Source organism: Epinephelus fuscoguttatus, linkage group LG23 (genome assembly GCF_011397635.1).
Source record: "Epinephelus fuscoguttatus linkage group LG23, E.fuscoguttatus.final_Chr_v1".
Lineage (NCBI taxonomy): Eukaryota > Metazoa > Chordata > Actinopteri > Perciformes > Serranidae > Epinephelus > Epinephelus fuscoguttatus.
This window is the reverse complement of record NC_064774.1, coordinates 17,150,938-17,172,243: the sequence shown is the minus strand read 5'-3', so window position 1 is coordinate 17,172,243 and position 21,306 is coordinate 17,150,938. Positions and strand designations below refer to the sequence as shown.

Below are 21,306 nucleotides of genomic sequence, written 5' to 3'. Positions count from 1 at the left end.
GTCTAAAGACCATTGAGTTGTATTGGAGGCTCCTAAATTGCCCGTAGGTGTGAATGTGTTTGTCTAGACTAATAACATCTCCAGGGTGTTTCACAGCCTCTTTACACAATGCATGCTGGGATAGGCCTCTGCTCCCCCACTGAGTCGCCCAAACCTGAGTGGAAGTTTGTGAAAATACCCCCCCCCCATTCCCAACGAGCTTTTCCAGTTGAACGGGAAAGACGAGTGTCACTGCTCCCTTTATCCGGCCGTCTCGCCTCCTGTCCATCCCGAGTGTGGACGGACAAAGCGCGTGAGGCAGGGAGCATTATAAAACTGGAAAATGTGCTGTGCCTCTGCATGCAGAGCGAGAGGAAACAGCCAGCAGCTACTGGCACAACCGGTTGGAACCGCTCTCCTTTTAATAATTAAATTATGAACTGAGCTAAAACAACAGCTCCGTTGTACCCACCTGTCTTGTCACTTTCTTCCCCAAGACGAAGGGGTGCATTGCGTGGTTGACTTTGCACCTGCGAGGCACATGGACCGACAGTGTGGTGGTTCATACTGGTTATTGTTTTACAACTTCATTCAGAGAGATATTGTTGTGAAAGAATAATAATCCTGTCAAAAATGTAGCTAGGTTAATTCATTACAAGATACATGAAAGTTAAAGGAGACTGAACATGAATAAAATCAATAAAGGGTGTGATATTCAGAGCGCCCAGTTTTTAGTGACCTTTTGTCATATAGAGGGGCATGTTGAAGCCTGCATTTGTTGCCTTTAGAGCACACAGGCGGACTTGAAGTGACTGTTATCGGCAGATCCTTCACCAGGAAACAGGAGGTCTGTAGGTCCTTTGAAATAGGGGCCTTAGAACTCATTAAATAGTCCAAATTTTGAATTTGTGAGGTCTTAATCGCCACAAATATTAAGTCTTTTAATGTCTTTTTGTCCGAAAATGTGAAGCTCTTCTCTATTAAGACTTCTGGTGTTACAAACCTCTGAATTTACCACTGAATTTTACGAATATTTGCACTCACCTGTTGGCGAAATGTAGATGAACTGTAATAACCATATTCCAACATAAAAGCCTAAGGTAAACATCCCTATTTAGCCAACCTAATCCGCTTTTCAGACATTCTTAACATAAATGGCCCCAGGTTAAGTGAGAACAATTTATTTCAAATGAAAGTCTAGTCTCGTATTTGAAGTGTTAATTATTTATTTATCCCAATTTCTTTCTTTTTTTGTGGAAGGCTGGGTTTTTTAGTAACAGTTTAAAGACTCCTGGACAATATTTATAATTATTAAGGTATACTATATAGATTAAAGAAGCTTGGTTACATACAGTTTTTATGGTAGGCTACTTTTAAATAGGTGGGGTGGTTTGATGGTGTTCTTGAGCAAGACTCAAAATCCCTACCTGCTCAAGTTCTGTCATTCTGCGGCTGACCTTTGACCTCCCTGTAGGGTAGGAAAATAAATGGGAATCCATCAGTATCTCTTTATTATAAGACACAGTTGAATTGTTTATAATGATTTAATAACTGTAGCCCACTGCATCTTTTTCTGCAAGGTGGACCGATCCACTTCAACAGGCAAATACTAGCCCCTTTTACACTGCCAGATTTTCCGTGAATGTTGGGCCATTTTGCCGGCAAGCTGTGAGCGTTTAGACACACAGACTCGGATTGGCGGGTTGATCCGAGGTACCCAATTTTCCGCCTCGTAGGGTAGTCATATTGGCGGAACCCTTTTGGTTTAAAAAGACCGAGGTGGCCTGATGAAGATTTGTGGGAGGAGCTGTTGATGACGCCGCACGTGCCAGCCACTGGCGGTGGATAAACAGGAAACCGCTGATAGCAGGAATTAGCGAGCAGCTAGTAGCAAGAGGGAAACGCAAACCTGACAGACACTGTAAAGATGAGCAACTGGGGAGACAAGGAATTGCGCGCCCTCCTTGTCCTCGCAACTTACGAGAGAATGGCCGAAGGACTGACTAGCTGCGGCTTCCCTCCCACGTCACTGGTTACGTCACACGTTGAGCTACACGTTTTGTTACTTGCTCACGCCCCCCATTGCCCCGAAAATGGCGCATTCTGTATAAACAAAAGTAGGTGGCATTTTGCTGCACTCCCGGATTTTGTTTTTATACTGCCAATGCTGAACGAAGCCTGATTGGGCTTTCCTGCAAATTTGCACAATTCCTGTCTAAAAAGGGCTTAAAATTAGGTGGTGGAAAAAGTGGATAAATTGATCAGTATCGGTTATTGGCCAAAAAAGATAGCGGCAAGAAATCTAACATGCATCCCTCAAAATAAGCCTTTAATTTGGTTGAAAATGATCTTAAAAAGCATTAAATGTAAGTGTCTGATACCTGTAGACACCTTGAAAACCTCCAGTGCTCCTTTTCTTCTGTGCATGGATTTATGTTATGATACTACAGAGGAAGCATTGTAATACTGTGTTTGACTGATTATCTTTTCAAGTAGTTATACAAAGATTGTTGCGGCTTTTTCTTCTTTTATTCACCATTATGTAACCTACTCACACTTCAAGATACTGTGTTCCTTTCACTAACATCTGGGCCAGTTTTTGCTGTGTAAACTAATCTCTGCTCTCCTTTCTTCTCTCTTATCTCAACCATTTCCCTCTGATGACTTTTCTTCCCACAATGGCATTTCCCTCCCTGGTTTGGTCCACTGTTGGTTGCTATCATTAGAAAGACATTTTTATCTCCAAGGTGCATGCCAGACAGATTTTAGGCACAGAGGGAGCCGAGCTTGCTGCTATCCTGAGCCGTAGTCCTCATCCGCAGGAATCAAGAAACACTGTAGGGAGAGAAGATTCTGTACAAAGCACAGAAACACTATTTCATATCTGTTTAATTGGAAGAAGGGAAAGATTTCAACTCTTTGTGTTTGAGTACTTATCATCTCTGATGCTGCTTTGAGCTGGTACGCTACATATTCACACATTTAAAGAAGCTGTACTTCTGTTTCACTCAGTAATCCACTACATTTTAAACACTATCAGAAAGACACTCGGAGACACAGAACGAGACCTGTTGCAGATCTTCTTTCACATGCCTGGTGGCAGCCGACCACTTTGCTCCAATGGAGAATCGCAGCAGCAAAAGAACAAATTGTAGAGGCCGCCGTTACCTCAGCATCACCTGGGAGATAGCCTAGCCTAGCTCAGCTCAGCTCAGCTCAGGTCAGCACAGCCCCGCCAGCTCGTCCTTGACTCCTCCTCAACCCCATCCTTCTCCTCCTGCGTCCCACGCAACACCCCCCTCTTCCCTCTCTGCTTTTTTCCAAGTGAGTTGCCATGGCATCGGTGCGCTTCACGGTGACGCCCACTAAGGCGGAGGACCTCCCGGGGCTGTCCGACACATCGCCTGACATCAGCTCCCGCTCCGGTGCCCGCGTGCGCTTCGGCTCCAGGGAAAGCGTCAATCGAAGTGACCCGCTCAGTGAGGCGTCTGGAGGCTGGACGACGACTGCAGGAGGGGCGGAAACGCCGGACCACAGCAATGTGGATCAAGGTGAAGAACACACACCCATGTACACATGATGTGTTGTTTTAAGGTACTCTTTACAAGACTTGACATGTTTAAAATATACCTTTCTAGGCGTGTTCATTATTGTCATGGTGGAGTGAGTGAAGTGCTTCCTGCGTTGAGAAATAAAAAGCAGATCACGCACCCAGCCTGCATACCAACCTGTCACTCTGTGTCTAATCCCGCTACTTAGATTGCCTCAGTGAATTCACTCTTTAATCCATATGTTTGAGACATGTAAGACAGCCACTCCTCCCTCCTGGTACGCTGCGTTAGAAGAAAGCATGTAATGTGGTCCCCTCCTGAACACTAAAAAAATCCTTTGTACAGATTGGCTGCAGTTTGAATGCCATGTTGCTGAAACTCTTTGTAGAAAAAGCAATGGCAGTTAAGTGGAAAATGTCCCTAAAAACCCAAACAAGATTATGTTGTTAGATTTTGATTCAGGATCTTTTAAGTCTGTTATTTGTCAGTCAGAGGTTACAATTGTTTTACTACCCAAAGCAACATATCACGTACTGCATCTAAGTTGCTAAAGAAACCATATCACAGCTATAAAGCAAAATTAATCTCTGAGGTTAATGAATGTGAGTTATAATACTTGTGGTACAAAGGTGGAGACAACAATCCAGGATACTTGACATTTGATGGTAACCTAAGCCTCAAGGATGTGGAATTTAAGATTGGCATGATGTAGTCTATGGGAACCATCAGTGTAATAATTACAGGTTATTATCCCCCGCCAGGTCGTGTGTGTGCATGTGTGTTTGCATCCGTCTGTTCCATAAGTACTATTCGGACGGCATTAGTTTGACATAGGGATGTGGACTAATGTCAGTTTACCGCAGGATGTCTGTAATATAAATGTCCAATTTGCACGGGACAAAAAATCTCTGTAATTCTACCAGAGATGGGAGTGGTAACTCGGGTTGCGCCCTGGCGTCACCTCCCTGTGTGCATGTGCATGCTGCGTTGCTTCCTGTAAGCACCAGCTGAAGGATAATAATAATTAATGATTAGCCCAATATGAAATATTGCCAATGATCAGGATTGTGTGTACACAACGATTAGCAATATGGATTTATATTGGGCCTACCTAATACAACCAGAAGTCTCATGGCTCTGAAAAGTGCTGTCTTCTTGACCTTTTTGATTGGTCTCCCACGTAGGGCTATGTGATCATTAGAAGAAGCGCCATCATTGGAAAAACGCGGAAAACTACTTGTAAACGCGGAAAAATGGTTGTAAACAGGACGTGACGAAATATTTACATACATTTTTACAGGATTGCATTCGCACAGGATTAATATTACCTGATGTATTTTCTCCGGACCGTTTTACAGAAGGTAAAAGTCGCCGTAATTTTTACTGACATTATCCGTAATGATTACAGGCAGTGGTGCGTTCGGATGGGACTAAAATCCCTGGTAATAATTACTTTACCCCACGTCTCCATGTTATACTACTCCCGTCCAAATAGGCTTATAGACAGTAAAGATAAAGGACATAACCACCGTGATTGGTGTGGGGCCTCCCTTTTTGAAACTTCAAAGTCTGCATTTTGATTGTTGCCATCTTGTTTTTTTTTTTGTTGCCAGAAGTGACCATATTTAGGTGAGTGGGTGGTGCTGTGGAGGGGTGAGCCAAGGACACTATCGGCAGATAGACTGCCACTCAAAGTATCCCTTAATTATGTGTAACTTTAAGCCTTGATAAAATGTAAACTGGTGAGTTATATAAACATCCACACCCCGTACAGTCGTCATGAATGTTGACATTAGCTGTAGAGACTAAAACAGTTTTTTTGTACCAGGCTGTAAACATGTTTTTTCTGCTGTAAAGTTGGGCACTTAGACTTGGAGGTCTATGGGGATTGACTTTCTCTTGGGGTCAGCCTCAAGTGGCCATTTAATGAACTGCAGGTTTTGGCACTTTAATGTTAGCTTCATATTTTAGCCACAGAGATTGCTTCTTGGTTTGTTTGCTACTGGACCAATCAGCCTAATATTTTGTGTGCACAATCATGACCTCTCGTGGTTGCAGTGATTCACAGATGTTGATAAAACATGTTTTATTGATTGTTTTATACCGTCACTGACTGCTGACTCCTCACTCCTCTTATTTGGCCAGTAGGAGCTGCAAGATTTCCAAAAATCGGCTCGACTAAGAACAAGCCTTACGGTCTGTTGCAGGCCCCATTTTGGCCCTTGTTGTGGCACAGAACTGACATCCCAAAAAAAAGTATGGTCTCATTTTGAACAGCAGCATCTGCAGATGTTATGATCCACTACGTTAGACACAATATGAGATGAATAAGTCCCTTTTTTTGTTGTCTTCGCTGCCATCTTGACTGTAATGAAGGTGTGAGGGACAGTTACACTGGGCGCAGCTTTGCTGTTTTCCGGCTGCCATGGCTGCGACCTGGTTTTGCTCCGTCTGCCGCATGGCGTCATAGCCTACCACACCTGGAGTATTTCACGAGCGGAAGCTGTTTTGTCCATTTAATTGTGGTTATTGTTGTTATTTCCTACTTTGTTGTACTGTAGCTACAGACAAAGTTGACAACATTAAATGTCCAGTTAAGATGACATGATAGAGCAAAGATTTGTGGCTGTGTTTTAGTTATTAAAAATACTTTTGTGCTCATATTGATATTGTATCTACATTTCAAATACAGTGCCTGTTAGCAGGAGAAATCGATCAGCTATGTGCAACGTGCTACGGCTTTTTGCAAAATAGACGAGGGGTGTATTTCTGTTAGCTTCTGGGACTCTTGTCAAACGTGTTGTGGGGCGTCTGCTGGAATTACAAGAATTCTCTAGAGTGTCTGAGATCGTCTCAGGTGGCGACCAGGCTGAGATCTGCACTTTACTGGTTAGTAACAGTTTTCAGTCAGGAGTTCTCACATCCTCTGTCATCAGTGGTTGCGCTTTGTTCAAGTACAGACACTGTCACAGTACACTGGCTCTGCTGGCTCATGTTGTCCTGTTGGCTGTATAGAGGTAGTCTAGGAGCACTGGATTCCCACACATTGTATTCTCTGGAGTGGGCCAGTCAGGGGTTTCAGACAGCTATATGTCCAAACTGTCAGTTACAGGGGAAGTAAAAAGAGAAGTGCCTGCTTTTGGGTGTCTCCTCATGCTTGTCTCAAGTTTAACAGTTTGTTTTTAAAAGTCTCTGGATCATAAAGCTCTTTATTTGTTGACTTCAGGGGTGCACAGCCAAATCAAGTTCAACGTATCTGCACTGAGCCGACGTTGAGAACAATAGGATGACTGTAATGTATGCCTATTGTGATCATAGTGTAGGTTTCACTTCCCCCACTGCTGTTATCGGCCCACCTACAGCAGGGCAGATACAGTGATTCAGTTCTTTACTTAATGGGAGCTGACAGCAGAAACCTTTTCACATGGACTCAGTTTTAGCAGGTACAGCTAGTAAGTGTAGCTTGCCATGACACTGCGATGAGTAAAATGGTTAACAGTCTTCCTCTGACCTCTGTGACTGTGCAGGTGTCGTGTGGCGTGCAGTAACTCACTTTCCAAAAGTGTTTAAGAATAGCTGCTCTGATTCACAGGCTCAACACGGGAGGTTATAACAGTGGAGAGATGTAACTGTATTAGCAACGCTGATCCGTTTAAGCGGTTGCATAGTAGTGAGGATGCCCCACGTTGTTTAATAAGCTTCCATAAATAGAAATGGAGCCGGTTAATCCGACTGAGCTTCGATCAGGCTGAGCGATGCTGCGGTTGCTTAAACACAGAAACAAAGAGGGGAGACTGTCGGAGATAGAATTGCACAGCAGTGGTCTCGGCTGGAGAAAAACGCCCGTGGAAAACCAGCACGCTGACAAGAAAAATGCTCCTGTTGACGTGAATGAGTCAAGATCCTGAAAGGCGATGAAGGGGAAGGGAGGCAGAAGGAGCGGAGGGTTATTTTCAGAAAGGCCAAATGCTCTGTGATCCATCATATTTGACACCAATAAAGTTTGCTATTGAATTTGATGTGCTTACAGCTTGCAGACACGCACGCATCTGGCTTCAGTGGCTTTCTGCTTCACTGGTTGCTCACCCTCACACACACACATACAAAGGCGTTACACTCAGATGTGTTTAACTCAGGTGGAGCACTTCTCTTGGGGAACATACACATGAACCGACAGCTGTGTTCCCTTGTGTTAACCTTAGTGTGAACGCTGCAGTTAAACAGCGACACAATGTTTTTTTTCTGCAGTAATAACTGAAAGTAACACTGGATAGTTTTTAGCGGTGATTTTTTTTTTTTACTGTTATTCATTGTGGTTTTCATCAAATTAGGACAAATGGCACTTTTATTTTTCAATAAATCTGTTTGAATACTTATTACTGATAATTAAGTGATAATTAACTGATAATTTGCCTCCCTGTAGCTGAGGCATTATGGTATCATTCTGTGTCCCCTCTTTGAATTCAGAGGTTTTTGTGGGTCCATGAATGCAGCACAGGCAGAACTCTTCATGAGTTTGTTATTCCTCAGCAGCAGATTGTTCATTTTTAGTGTCAGGGTTGATAATTGATCAGCCATACCAATCAGATAGATGTTTAAGAGGAGCAACTGCTGCAGAGGCGAGTGAAAGGAAACTTATAGACCCAGTGCAATGAACGGTTAAGGCTGCCTGTAGACCTAGAGTTGTCTTGCTTTGGTCCAAATCAGGGACTCATTTTGTTACGAAGCTGCATAATTGCCTAGAGTTGGTTCGTGTTCTCACGGCGGCATTTACAAGAGGACCAGATCAAAGAAAGCTGCTCTTGATCGGTCAGAATTTCCATGTGGGAAAAATCCAGGAAGTAAACAAAATGCTGAAGATGATTTTAGCGCTGCTCATCGTGGACTATATTGCTGTCATTGTTCATTTTAGTCAAACCATACAGTTTGAAAACGAGGCGCGGCTCCAACTAGAAAACATTGTTTTGATGCATTGGATGTGCTGAATGTGCATATTAAGGCAGTACAGGAGGAGGTGCACATTAATAATCCTCCAGGACTGTAACATGCTCATGTTTAACCCAAACAATGTGTCATGTGACTGCAGTTGGCTCAGATCGAGGTCGGAACACGTTCTCACCTCAAATGAACCGCACCAGAGTTCGTTTGTAACCAGACCGAGACCACCTCTTCAAGAAGGTCTCGATCCAGTTGTTTTGGTGCACACCCGAGTGCGATTGCTGTGTTCACACCTGCCCAAAGGAACCGAACTTTGGGGGCAAACAAACTTGAGGTGGATTAAGCTGAACCAAACAGGGCAGGTGTGAAAGTATCCTAACTCTTTCACTGAGTCATTGTGCTGTTCAGTCTGTGCCCAGAGCACGCTTTGCGCTCCGAGACTTTGTTGCAGTGGATAACTGAATGGTTCATATATTCCAACAGTGCTCCTCATGAGCAGTCCAGCTTCAAAAATAGAAAATCAGTATGTGGCACCAGGTTTTGATATTGTGGCGGGCCGCAATAACTTAAATTACAAATGTGTGGGAGACCCTGAATTGCTTGATGGAAAGAATGTCAGCAAATGGTGTCTTGTTTTTATCACTCCTGTTTTAGCCTCTTTACACCGGCTCCCAGTATGTTTTAGAAAAGATTTTACAATTTTATAAATTCCCTTTGAGGCTCTGTATGGCCTCTCTCCATCTCTGACCAATTACTATACTGTATGCACTGTTACGCACTCGAGGGGTCCTCGGGCAGAGGTCTTTTGTCTGTTCCAGTGACCTGGCTAAAGGGAGTGTTCACAGTCAGGGCCTCAAGGCTCTGGAACAATCTGCCTTAGAAAATCAGGTTGAGTTAGCGATCATGCTGAGTCAGTGAGCTCCTTTTAAAGGTACACTAGGCAGGATTGTCGGTTACTGTTCGTAAACATGTTCGCCAGCAAAAGTTAAAGTAAAAGCCAACCCCAGACTCAGCCTTGTTTGGTGTTTCGCCTCGCTATTTTAGTTTTAGTGCTATGTCCCTTGGTTGCCTGCTGCTTACGGTCTGGCACCAGATGACTACCTTTTTATAAAGCCCCGACTTCACTTGAGCGCTGTGGGGGTACACACCCGTAAACATCCCTAACACAGTAAATAACAAAATACAAGCAGGGCAAAGTTTCTGCAGAGGGAACCAGAAGTAACTCTTCAGACGTGGTACCTAGACCCTAGCATTTCCACTGTAAACAGTACTCTTGAATCAACAGACTGCAGTGTTCACAGCTCCACCTTTTAGTACCAGATCTGTGTGCTAGGTACCCCAACAGAGGGGGGACCAAAAATGGGGACGGTACGGAACGGTTCCATTGGTACCATCCACGACTTTTTACAGTGGAAACAGAAAAAAAGTGTACCGAAATGAACCGTGCCGTACTACTGTCAACGAACATAGAAGACTGAAACCCCTCCCAGAAACTATTCACATTTAAGAGGCTGGATTCGGAGTATTTTCAAAATAAGGGCTGCAACTAAAGAGTGTTTTCATTGTTGATTAATATGCAGAAAATGCTCTTTTATTTCCAACATTTTTGGGCCATAAAATGTCAGGAAAAACATGAAAAATTATAATTTTGCTGTTGTTGCCTGACCAATAAATTGTAACAACTTGACATCAAATTATCAAAATTAGCACAGAGTCAGTGAAATATAACAGTTAATTTGTCTTTCTCAATTAATTGATTAGTTATTTGGTCTGTAAATGGTCATTAAGTGTTTCCCAAAGCCCAAGATGATGTCATCAAATGTCGTGTTTTGCCCACAACCCAAAAATATTCAGTTTATTGTCATAGAGGAGTAACAAATTGCTTAGACTGACTAATTAATTAATTTTTGCAGCCCTGGGTATGATTGTATGTGGTGGGGAAGAAGTTGGTGTGATCAGGCAGGAGTCCATTGTTCACATCCATGATATGCAGTCCGTCCTGATCAACAGGTTAGGCGTTGAACACGCTTGGGAAGATCCCATGCCTGAATGTGTGCGTGCACTAATGTGTGTCTTTATTTATCCAAAATGTCTTTGTTTCTTATTTTTAGTAAGCATTTTTGGAGTTTTAATAGAGCATGTGTTGACCGGTGGATATGATGTAAAGGATCAGCCGCTCAATTTTTGACAAACAATTGAAAAGGCCAGATTAGCTTGTTGGTTAATCTTTACCTACCTCACCAGTAGCTTCAGCCACTGAATATAGACAGGCTAGTTTTTGTTTGCTGGTGTGGAGTCAGTTTCACACTCGCTATCTGTGGCCAAATGAAGGACTGCGAGCAGGATGGGAAGTTGCCACCCACCAGCCAAATGCTGTTTCTCTTTTTTGCTTCACATGGCTATTGACTTTTTCCTCAGTGTGTCTAAAAATGTAGTTTGTTGGTGAGATGGTGAGAGTTGCTGATGCATTTTGGGATTCACGAGCTGGTGTGCCACACAGCTTTCTTTCTGGACTATAAAGCTTTCATTCATGGTTATAATGTAGGGTAGAAAGAAGAATATCTGTACCCCCAGATTTTTACTTGGCCAAAGACATTTAACAATTCAGTATTTCACTAGGAAATAAAGCAAAGAGTTAAAAAAAAAATCTACATAATTTTTTGTAGGAGATTTTTTTTGTCTGTTTCATCCCTTTAATTGATCATCTGTTGTCACCATGGGACCCCCTCCTTGAGAACCACTTCTACAGTTACAGCTCAGGAGAAATTCAGACAGGAACATGATACTTTAAATAAAATAAATCAATTGCCCTTGTATGTGCAGCATCAACATGGTTGCAGGATATTAATTTTCACTTCAGTCAGACCAAATTGTAGAACAACAGGAAGTGCGTCAGAGAGGGAGGACAGCACAGCAACAAAGATTTTTATTTATTTATTCACATATTTCTTCAACAAAATGACCCAAACTTGTGGTGGGCCTCAAGTCACGGCACGTATAAGTGACCTTCTGTGAAATGTGACCCTGCACACGGCCATTTGCAGCCGTTGGCGTGACTGTGGCGGAGCAGGGAGGGAAGTCATGTTGCTGACTCAGGTGCTGCTGATGCACTGGTCTGTGCTGACTGAGGTGGAACTGAACCGGCGACATGGTGGCTGTTGCATCAAACTGTGTGTGTGTGTGTCTATGGGGGAGAAAAGTTAAAAGATAGGCTTGCAGTTTTTAAACAGTCAAGTATCGATGTGAAGTTTGAAACAAGCATTGCTTTAAGACTTCTTCTAACATTTATTTTTACGTATTGATGAATCACATTAATCAGATAAATTAAAGCGGAAATAGAAAAGTTTTTCGCTTAATCTTATTATTATGAAGTAAATGATTGCTCACTCTAACAGCTGTAGAATAATGGCACCATCTGCAATTCTATCTGCTGCGGGTTACAATCTTCTGGGAAAGTGAAGGCTTGATATACAGCACAAAGGAAGCGCGGCAATCAAAGCACAACCAAAGCACTTGTTTTCAATTGTAGCTATGGGTAGCAGGGTTTAAGCTCAACTTTTTTCATACAGAATTTGACATATGTTTTAAATAGCCAGCGGCCTACATGTAACTGGCAGTAAAACTTCATATTAAATTAAAGCTGCGATGAATGCGCCCTCACACCTCTGCGCAACTCGGAGACGCTGGCAGGATGCCGGCTGATGCAGCAGGAGTGAGATGGCGTATCCTCCATGGAGTGTTGGCGCTGCACTGACCTATTTTACATTTTGTACTACTTCCTGATTCCACAATGTGGCGCTGCAGGACATAGTAATTACATGTCATGTTGCTGTAAATCAGTTGTAGACCCCACCATGTAAATTTCTTGTAGTGTCTGAAAAAACAAGCTTCCTGTTGCCATTAGGTGGTGCAATCGCCATGACACCTAATATGCATGTAGATGGCTTCGGGCTCTCGAGCCTATAAGACGTGACATTCAGGACAGATTGGGCCATGTATGCTGGAGTTACAAACCACTTCCTGCTTGTTGGCAAAACATGGAAATTTGACACCTCGCCACGGTCACATGGTTCGATGAAATCTCAAGCTTTAAGCAACTTTTGATGTCCAAGGTCTTACGATGGTCCAGACAAAATTTGAAGTCAATCGGATCTAATCTGTAGGAGGAATTAGTTAAAGTACGACCCCTGGAAATGGCCCAAAAATGCACCAAAATAGCACGTTAAATTTAAAATTGCAAACTTCCTGTTGGGTTGGCGGCATGGCTCCAAGAGGCTTTTTGCCCCCTTAAAAGGCAAGTTGTACTCGGGCCCCAATAGCTCGAAAATAAGCTTAATAAAGAAGCGGCATATTGGACAGGGTGACTGATCGTAGGTTTAGTGCCAGAGGTAAAGTAGGAAAAGACTCAGTGTGGCAAGCGTCACCATGAATCACCAAGCCTGCTAACCACCTTCTGGCTTGCCTTGGTTGAGTGAAGCTTATGTCCACTCTGTTCTATGAGGAGACCCGCAGTGTATTCAAAGTTATCCTGGAGAACTTGATCCATCACCTAACTATACCGAGAACGTTCTGGGGAAGTGCGTGACTACCGAAGATGTGGGGACGCACTCTAGACTGCTCTGGTGTATGAATAGATCCGTCCGTTTTAAAATCCTTGAGTCTGGTCTGCATAATAAAACTGTCCTGGAAACATATCTGATTTGGCATATTTCCCACATAACATTTTGGCCACTGATATTTTCATATGCTGGGTAACTACATCCGCAACAATGTTGACAGTGTGGGAGGCGATAGAGTTTGCCGTCTTGGTTCACACAACAGAGTCTGTGTTATTATTTTACTACCTTCATAAGCAGACCCAAACAGTAGCTGCAGATTTGATTTTTATTTTACAGTTTTCAGCAGTGATCCAGAATGAAAATCTGCAGAATTTAAGGAAATGGCGGTTGTCACTGTGACAGTTGTGCCAACACTATTGCTACTTGGAATAGCTCACTAACAGCAACAGATTTTCCAGTAAGGTTTTACTTCTTTCAGTTGTTCTCTGATAGCAGTCGTTATCAGTCGGTAGTATTTTCCTTTGCTATTGATCTATTTATCTCCCTATGTGCGGTATACTCAGCAATCACAGAATGCTTGGTCATGGAAATCCATTTGCCTACGTGTGTAAACCCTGCTAATCTTTTCAGCTCCATTTCGCTTGCTATAGTCATTCCTTCAAAGGAATCCGTTCAATTTATGTTGAAATCACCTTTTGATGTGAGTGATCAGGGAAAAGGACAAAATCCAGTCTTTTTTGTTCGAAAGTCTTTTTCCCATTATGATCCCTCCACTGCAGCTCAACAAGGAAACATTATAATCAACTTAATTATATAGCACCCTGTAAAGTACTTAACAGACGAAACTGTAGATAAAAAACAGCAACAGCACTCAAAACAACAATAAAGCCAGACACAAACAACAGAGGGATCATAAAAACTTTGGAATACATTAATAAAGGATTACTGAATGGCCAGTATGAACAAGAGGATTACAGACAGTAAAATCTTTTTATATGTTTATATGGCCCCCTGGCTTGTGTTTTTAGGGATGCTTTCACACCTGCCCTGTTTGGTACGGTTCAGTTGAACTCAAGTTCGTTTGTCCCCAAAGTGCGGTTCGTTTATTCAGGTGTGAACACAGCAATCGCACTCAGGTGTGCACCAAAACAACCTGACCGAGACCTTCTTGAAGAGGTGATCTTGGTCTGCTTGCAAACGAACTCTGGTGCGGTTCGTTTGTGGTGAGAACGTGTTCCAACCTCGATCCAAACCAACTGCAGTCGCATGGTTTGACTAAAATGAACAATGACAGCAATATAGTCCACGATGAGCAGCGCTAAAATCAACCTGCGTAGTTGTCCCTCCATTGTGACATTAGAAAGTGTCACATTTATCTTGCAAGTGTACTCTTCTTCAGCGTTTAGTTTACTTCCTGGATTTTTCCCACATGGAAATTCTGACCAATCAAGAGCAGCTTTCTCACACAAGGCATTTGATCTGGTCCACTTGTAAATGCTGCCATGAGAACACGAACCAACTCTAGGCAATTATACAACTTTATAACAAAATTAGTCCCTGATTCGGACCGAAGCAAGACAACTCTAGGTCTGAAAGCACCTTTAACTGGTCATTGAACTGGGTCTAAAAGTTAGCTTTCACTCGCCTCTGCAGCAACTGCTCCTCTTATACAGCGATCTGCCCTGATCAGCTCTGATCGGTTTGACTGACTGAACAAAATTGGTTTCTGATTTAGTCCAATGCAAGCAAACTCTAGGCCTGAAAGCACCCTAAGCCTCAGAAAAATTCTAAACCTGTCCTTTAAAGATAGTCAGATTCCACATTCCCTCTAATAATCTCTTTCTTTGTGTCTAGGTGACGGAAATTCCAAAATCTCCAGTGTGTACATCAACAACACTCACGGGGTGGACGACGATGACTTCTACGACAGAAACTTGGCCTTATTTGAGGTTCGAAACACATAATTTACAGAACTGTTATCCTATGACAGCATCATAATCATGTTAATAACGTGCTGAGAATGCTGATTTGTATTGAAGAGAGAAAACCATAATTGGGCCATATTTGCTGCTCCCCTTAAAATACTCACTTTTCTTGTTTTGTTTAACTGCACATGGGCAAAAACAGAGCCTATAAATGATGGCTGTTTGTTTGCCAATGTGTCTGCTAAGCCAGAGACAAAAATAAACCAGCATTTGGCTGGTGGGTGCGGATAATTTCGATTTTTATAGATGTTGAAGTTCCCTAGAAACGGCTCTGTCTTCTGTCTCCCACTTCTTTAACGAGCCATTCAATATGCCTCTTTATCTCCCGCTCTTTTACCTCTTATCTGCCGCCTCTCCCCGTGCTTGTCATCCCACCTTTCTTCTTCTTCACCCACTTACATTTATTCCCTCCTTGCTTGCCTGCTATTTCTATACCCTCTCCCTGGTCTTACTCTTTATATCCCTTCCTTTTGTCTGTCTGTTCCCTTCTCGTTCCCCTTCTTCTATATCCCCCCCGGCTATCTCATTCCTCCACTCTTATCTGCTCTCCTTCGCCCACTTTCCACCTCTGTTCTTTATCTCTGTCCACCCTATGTCTCCCCTCCGTTTTTTTCCCTTCGTCAGGAGGAGATGGACACTCGGCCGAAGGTGTCCTCTCTGCTTAATCGCCTGGCCAACTACACCAACCTGACGCAGGGGGCCAAGGAACACGAAGAGGCTGAAAGCATCGGCGAGAAGAAGAAACCTGGCAAGGTATACCAGACTGTGCCAAACTCACCTTGTTTAAACCCTTAAGGGGATTTCATTTTGCAGTAAAACACCCAGTCCAAAAATGTAACATCGACAGTGTCTGTCATAGGAGTCTTTGCTGATTCAATCCCCAAGACTTCATATTGACACATGCAACTGTCCTGACAGCGATATTTTATGAGCTCTCTTTCTGTGCAATTAAATACTTTAGTAAAAAATTCGGAAAATCTCAGTGTAGTAATGCGCCACCTGCACAAAGCTATGGAGTTATTTTCTGTTTGTGTGTACTGTAGGACTTTGATGTCCAGTACAATCTATCACAGCACTCGTAATCAAGATTATGATTATAGGTACAATTCATCATCTTTTGAGAGGACTATACAAATGAAGTTTATTATCTATCCTTTTAACATGTGGTCATTGAGCGTCTGAAAGTGAAAGTACAGTAAGCAGTGACCCCAGTCTGAACTTCAATTCTTGCTGGCTGGCCCAGATAAGACGGTCTGTTGTGGTGGTTCAGAGTAATTTCCTGTTTCCACCCTGTTCTGATTTGGCGGCAGATTTGGCAACAAGCGGCTGCCAAAGTTACACCAAAACATTTTAAATCTTCCCTCCTGGCTACACTTCATGTTAAGTTTTAAGTATTAACATAAGGCTGGTGCATCAGGGTGGTGTAGTGCAGTGATTCCCAACAAAGGGTGTGTGTACCCTGAAGGATACTTCTGCATTCACCAGAGGGGTTGTAGAAAGATTGTAAAGTGGCTCAGCACAACTGAAAATTAAATTAAAAGAGATTTTCACATTTTTGTGACAAGAAATAAAACAGAAACCAGGGAGGAATACAAGTAGGATCTTCAGTTAATGTATTGTTGTAATAACCAGCAAACTGACAGCACAATACACGCCTCCCACCAACATGAGAGTTACTTATAACACCATAAATCATGTGCAGTATGACAGTGTGTGAAATTAAGTTAAAAGGCAAGTGAAGAAGTTTAAATATTTTGCAAAAAGTAATGGATACATGGTAGAAGTAAGTTCTTAACAGTTGAAATAGTTAACTACTATCAATAATTTGTACATGTTTGAAATGGTTAACTTGAACTTAATTTATAAACAACTTAAGCTATTAGTTAACTATAGTTAACTGACACTAATTTCAAAACAGTGTCATAATTAGCTAGCAATAATTCAGAAACAGTTAATTAGCAGTAATTTCTATACAGTTTAAACAGTAAACGACTTGTAGTATGGTTGAAATGGTTAACTTGCTGTTAATTTCTAAACAACTGAAATTATTAGCCAGCACCTTATTTTTAAACAGTTGAAAGAATTAATAAGCATTAATTTACAACTTAGATAATTAGCTTGTTGTTATTTCTAAACAGTAGAAATAGTTAACTACAAGTAATTTGCAACCAGTGGAAATAATTAACTACTTGCAATAATTTCGAAACAGTTGAAATTATTAGCTAGCAGTCATTTTTTTAAAAGTCGAAATAATTAGTTAGCATTCATTTCTAAACAATTGAAACAATTAGCTTGCAATAATTTCGAAACAGTTGAAACAGTTAACTTGATTTTTAAACAACTGAAATTATTAGTTGGCAGTGATTTCTAAAAAAATTGAAATAGTTAACAGTAATTTGTAAACATTTGAAATTGATAACTTGGTGTTAATTAAACAAATAGTTAACTTGCAATTTTTAAAAATTTAAACATTAGCTAGCAGTAATTTCGAAACAGCTGAAATAGTTAACTTGCAGCAGTTTCTAAAAATTTAAGTTATGTCTAAACACTTGAAATAATTAACTTACAGCAATTTTTAAAAAAAACAAAGAAATAGTTAGCCAGTTGTAATTTCTAAACAATTGAAATATTTAACTTGCAGCATTTTCTAAAAATTTGAATAATTAGCTATCAGTAATTTCTAAACAGCTGAAATTGAGGCAGTTTCTAACAAGTTAAGTTATTTCTAAACACTTGAAATAATTAACTTGCAGCAATTTCTAAAAAAAAAAAAAAAAGAAAAAAAGAGGAAGAAGTAATAATTAGCCAGTAGTAATTTCTAAACAGCTGAAAAGGTTAACCAGCTACTGTTTACTTGGAGGAAAATGACAAAGAAAAGGAGATTGTCCACCTGCATTTTTAAAAGCTTTAACATTATGTCCGATGTTTGGTCTTTGTTGGCAAAGATAAATTGAACTTGATTTTCCTACCATCTCTCTGTTGTGTCCGCCCTCCAGTCGCCACAGATGGGGACGTTTATGGGAGTCTACCTGCCCTGCCTGCAGAACATCTTTGGCGTCATCTTGTTCCTGAGGTTGACCTGGGTGGTGGGAACTGCTGGGGTGCTGCAGGGCCTCTGTATTGTCTTCATATGCTGCTGCTGTGTGAGTATCTCAGTGTCCAGCTTTGTTAGCAGACGGGTGTGATGAGACACAAATTAAACCACTCTAAATTTACTAAGAACCTGTCTGTCTTCCTGTCTCTCTGCAGACGTTGTTGACGGCAATATCGATGAGTGCAATCGCCACTAATGGAGTTGTACCAGGTATTCTCTCACCTTCCATGCTTTCCCTACACATGGATTAAATAGCACTGGTGTGCTGTGGTAATCTCTTAATCTGACTCTCACGCAGCTATTTGCATCTTATTTCAATTTTTATGGCGACCATTTTGAGTTGTCTCAGCCATGTGACCTCTGTAGATGTTCATATGCATTTTCCAGGTTGTCTCCCCTCCCCTCCTCTTCCAGCTTTGGCAGCACATGTATTTTCTAATGAGTGCTATTTCTGTTTGTCCTGTCTCTCCCTCTGTCCACCTCTTCCCTGTCTGTCTGTACACACATTTAAAAACCTAGGATATTTATCCGCCATTGACTTTACTTCTCACTGGAACGCCTCCAGACGAATATCCCAAATGTCAAAGTAGTGTGATATTTCCACTAGCATGTGACATTTCGATAATTGAATGTAGAATGAAACCCCTTTGGTAACATAGAGAATTAATCTAACGTGTCTTTTTTGGCATCAGACATCTCATCCCATGCTGTCTTTTTTTGTTTCCTCATCTGAACAGCTTCTCATGCTTTCTCACCATCTAGTCTCAGATGGTAGTGACTGTATGTATGTAGGTTACTGTGGTTAATGAGGAGGAGGAATCAGAGGTGTTTGGCTTCCCAAATACGGCTCGGCACTAAAAATCATTAACCAGGGGCAGCGTCACTTGAATTTTTCGTGTTCAGTGAGGCGACTGCAGAGACAGTTTTTGTAGTTTGGGTGCCTTGATTAAGATTGCACTTTATTATCAGGAAAAAAATGTCTCAATTGTCTCATTGTATCAGCTGTTTCATATAAATACAAAACAACAGTTAACCCAACAGGCATCAGACCCAGGTACACTGAAGCTACCTCTCAGTGACAGTGAGGGTGGGGGGGCGTTCATTCATTCACATTCACATGCCCACTTTTTTGTTAACTTTACTTTTATGTGTTAATCCACTGTACAGAAAATAAGCGAGTGCTGTGTTTTTTTTCCTGGTTTGCTTGCATTTTGGAAACCAAACACTGAACTCTGAGCTCACAGTCAGTAGTGAATTTGTAGCTTCTCTTCCTTGTATGATTCTCCCATGTGCTCTGTTTTTATAACTGGTTCAAATTGTATCAGCAAAATTTGATTACTGATGTTTTTTGAGCTCACTTGAGGTACCAGTAACACAACGCAGTGCCGTGTGCACCAGGAAGTTCAGAATGCAAATTGGGGCTGGGTTTTAGTTATAAGTTGTCTATAGTGGTGCCAGTATGATACCTGATTCTGACACCAATACTAAAACAATATTAAGTAAAAAGCACTTGTCATACAAGAGATGTCAAAGTGCTGTACAATAATATAAACATGCAACACATAAAAACAAGGACAATAAAATTAGATGATTAAAAGACCGTAGAAAGTAAAACAAAGACCAGTAATATTAAAAATTGTCAAATTAGTAAAAATAAAAAGACTTAAATATAAAACCAAATCAATAACTATTTTTTAATGTTCAAAAAAATGCTTTCTAAGTCTGGTGTTTGCTCATTGGTCCCTGCTCTCCCCAGTAAGAGAAACAATTGATGAATCAGAGCAGAGTGTAAGAGCCTCTTAAAGGGATAGTGCACCCAAAAATGAAAATTCAGCCATTATCTACTCACCCTCATGCTGATGGACGCTCAGGTGAAGTTTTAGAGTCCTCACAATTCTTCCGGAGATCCAAGGGGAGAGGGGGTAGCAACACAACTCCACCTAATGGAGGCTTATGGTGCCCCAGATTCAAACGTCCAAAAACACATAATTGAAAGCACAAAATATCTCCAGATGGGAGAACAAGTAAACAGAACTATCAGTCTGATTGGTCAATTGGCGCCAGTCATTTTTCAATACCATTTCATTTTGGATTGAACCAAAGGTACTGATTTGTGACACCCAGCCCCAAAAACAGCCAAGATGTTACTTCAGATGTCGTACTTGTACTCAGAGTGAGGCAAAAAACAGTTGTAAAGAGTCACTTGCAGATACCATTTGACCAAAGAACTGCTCTGTCTTCTTCTGACTCCAATATGTCATGTAGAACATTATGCTTATTCCTTCAAGCATAGGATGACTTCTCTCATGAGCTGTCCTCTTTTCTCTCTCTTCACCTCCTAACATCATAATGTTACTAACATCCATCCCTCTCTCTCCCTCTTTTTTTATGTCCCATCTCCTCTTCCTGCCCACCATCTCTCTCTCTCTCTCTCTCTCTCTCTCTCCATCCTTCTCTTCTTTTCTCTTCTATCTTTAATTTTCCCATTTCTGATTCTTTCACCACCCTGCTTTTCTTCACTCTGTCCATTTCCACTTCTCTCAACCCTGATGTACAACCTGCCCCACTCTCTCTGTCTCTCCTCCTCTCCTCCTCTCTTCCTCTTCTCTCCTCCCCCTCCAGCGGGAGGTGCCTACTTCATGATCAGTCGCTCTCTGGGTCCGGAGTTTGGGGGGGCGGTGGGCCTGTGTTTCTACTTGGGCACCACCTTCGCCGGAGCCATGTACATCCTGGGAGCCATCGAGATCCTTCTGGTGGGTTTTGGCTTCATCATCATCATAATCATTATCTACATTGCTTTCGCTAGGATTCAACTGTAATTACATTTTTATGTAGCAGTGATAATTTAGGACTAATGAGAGCTTCCAATGTTTCAGCTGTGGTTTTGTTGTAATCATGAAAGTATTTTTTCTTATTTAAAAACTTAATGTCAGTGTGTCATCACGATTTAGCTTAGTGCTGGGAGTATGGATCCATTTACAAAAGTCGTTTACAGTAAATTTAATTTAATTACATTGTGATATCAATATCGGATATAGGGATGTTCTGATTTCAAATTTTCATGCTGCGCTTAATGAGGCAAAAAATATGATGGTCCTGATGTCCTGAAATACTACCACTAGCAGGCCAGCCGTTAAATATGGGCAGGGGGACAACATTTTCAAAAGTGGGCCCCTCATCCACACCCAACTGGGGGGATC

At 41.7% G+C, this 21,306-nt stretch overlaps 1 protein-coding gene across 3 annotated transcripts in view; it reads left to right on the top strand.

Annotated features, from left to right (window-relative positions):
* The window catches only part of LOC125883629 (solute carrier family 12 member 6-like), a 40,527-nt gene that overhangs the window by 1,765 nt on the left and 17,456 nt on the right, over positions 1 to 21,306 (top strand). For 2 of the 3 annotated variants that reach the window (XM_049568066.1, XM_049568067.1), the window contains exons 2-7: positions 2,706 to 3,530; positions 14,882 to 14,976; positions 15,637 to 15,765; positions 18,009 to 18,155; positions 18,262 to 18,316; positions 20,729 to 20,859. In XM_049568066.1, coding sequence (XP_049424023.1) covers positions 3,314 to 3,530; positions 14,882 to 14,976; positions 15,637 to 15,765; positions 18,009 to 18,155; positions 18,262 to 18,316; positions 20,729 to 20,859 — 774 coding nt within the window. In that variant the 5' untranslated portion in view covers positions 2,706 to 3,313. The remainder of the gene's footprint in view (positions 1 to 2,705; positions 3,531 to 14,881; positions 14,977 to 15,636; positions 15,766 to 18,008; positions 18,156 to 18,261; positions 18,317 to 20,728; positions 20,860 to 21,306) is intronic. The other variant, XM_049568068.1, reaches the window with a different exon arrangement.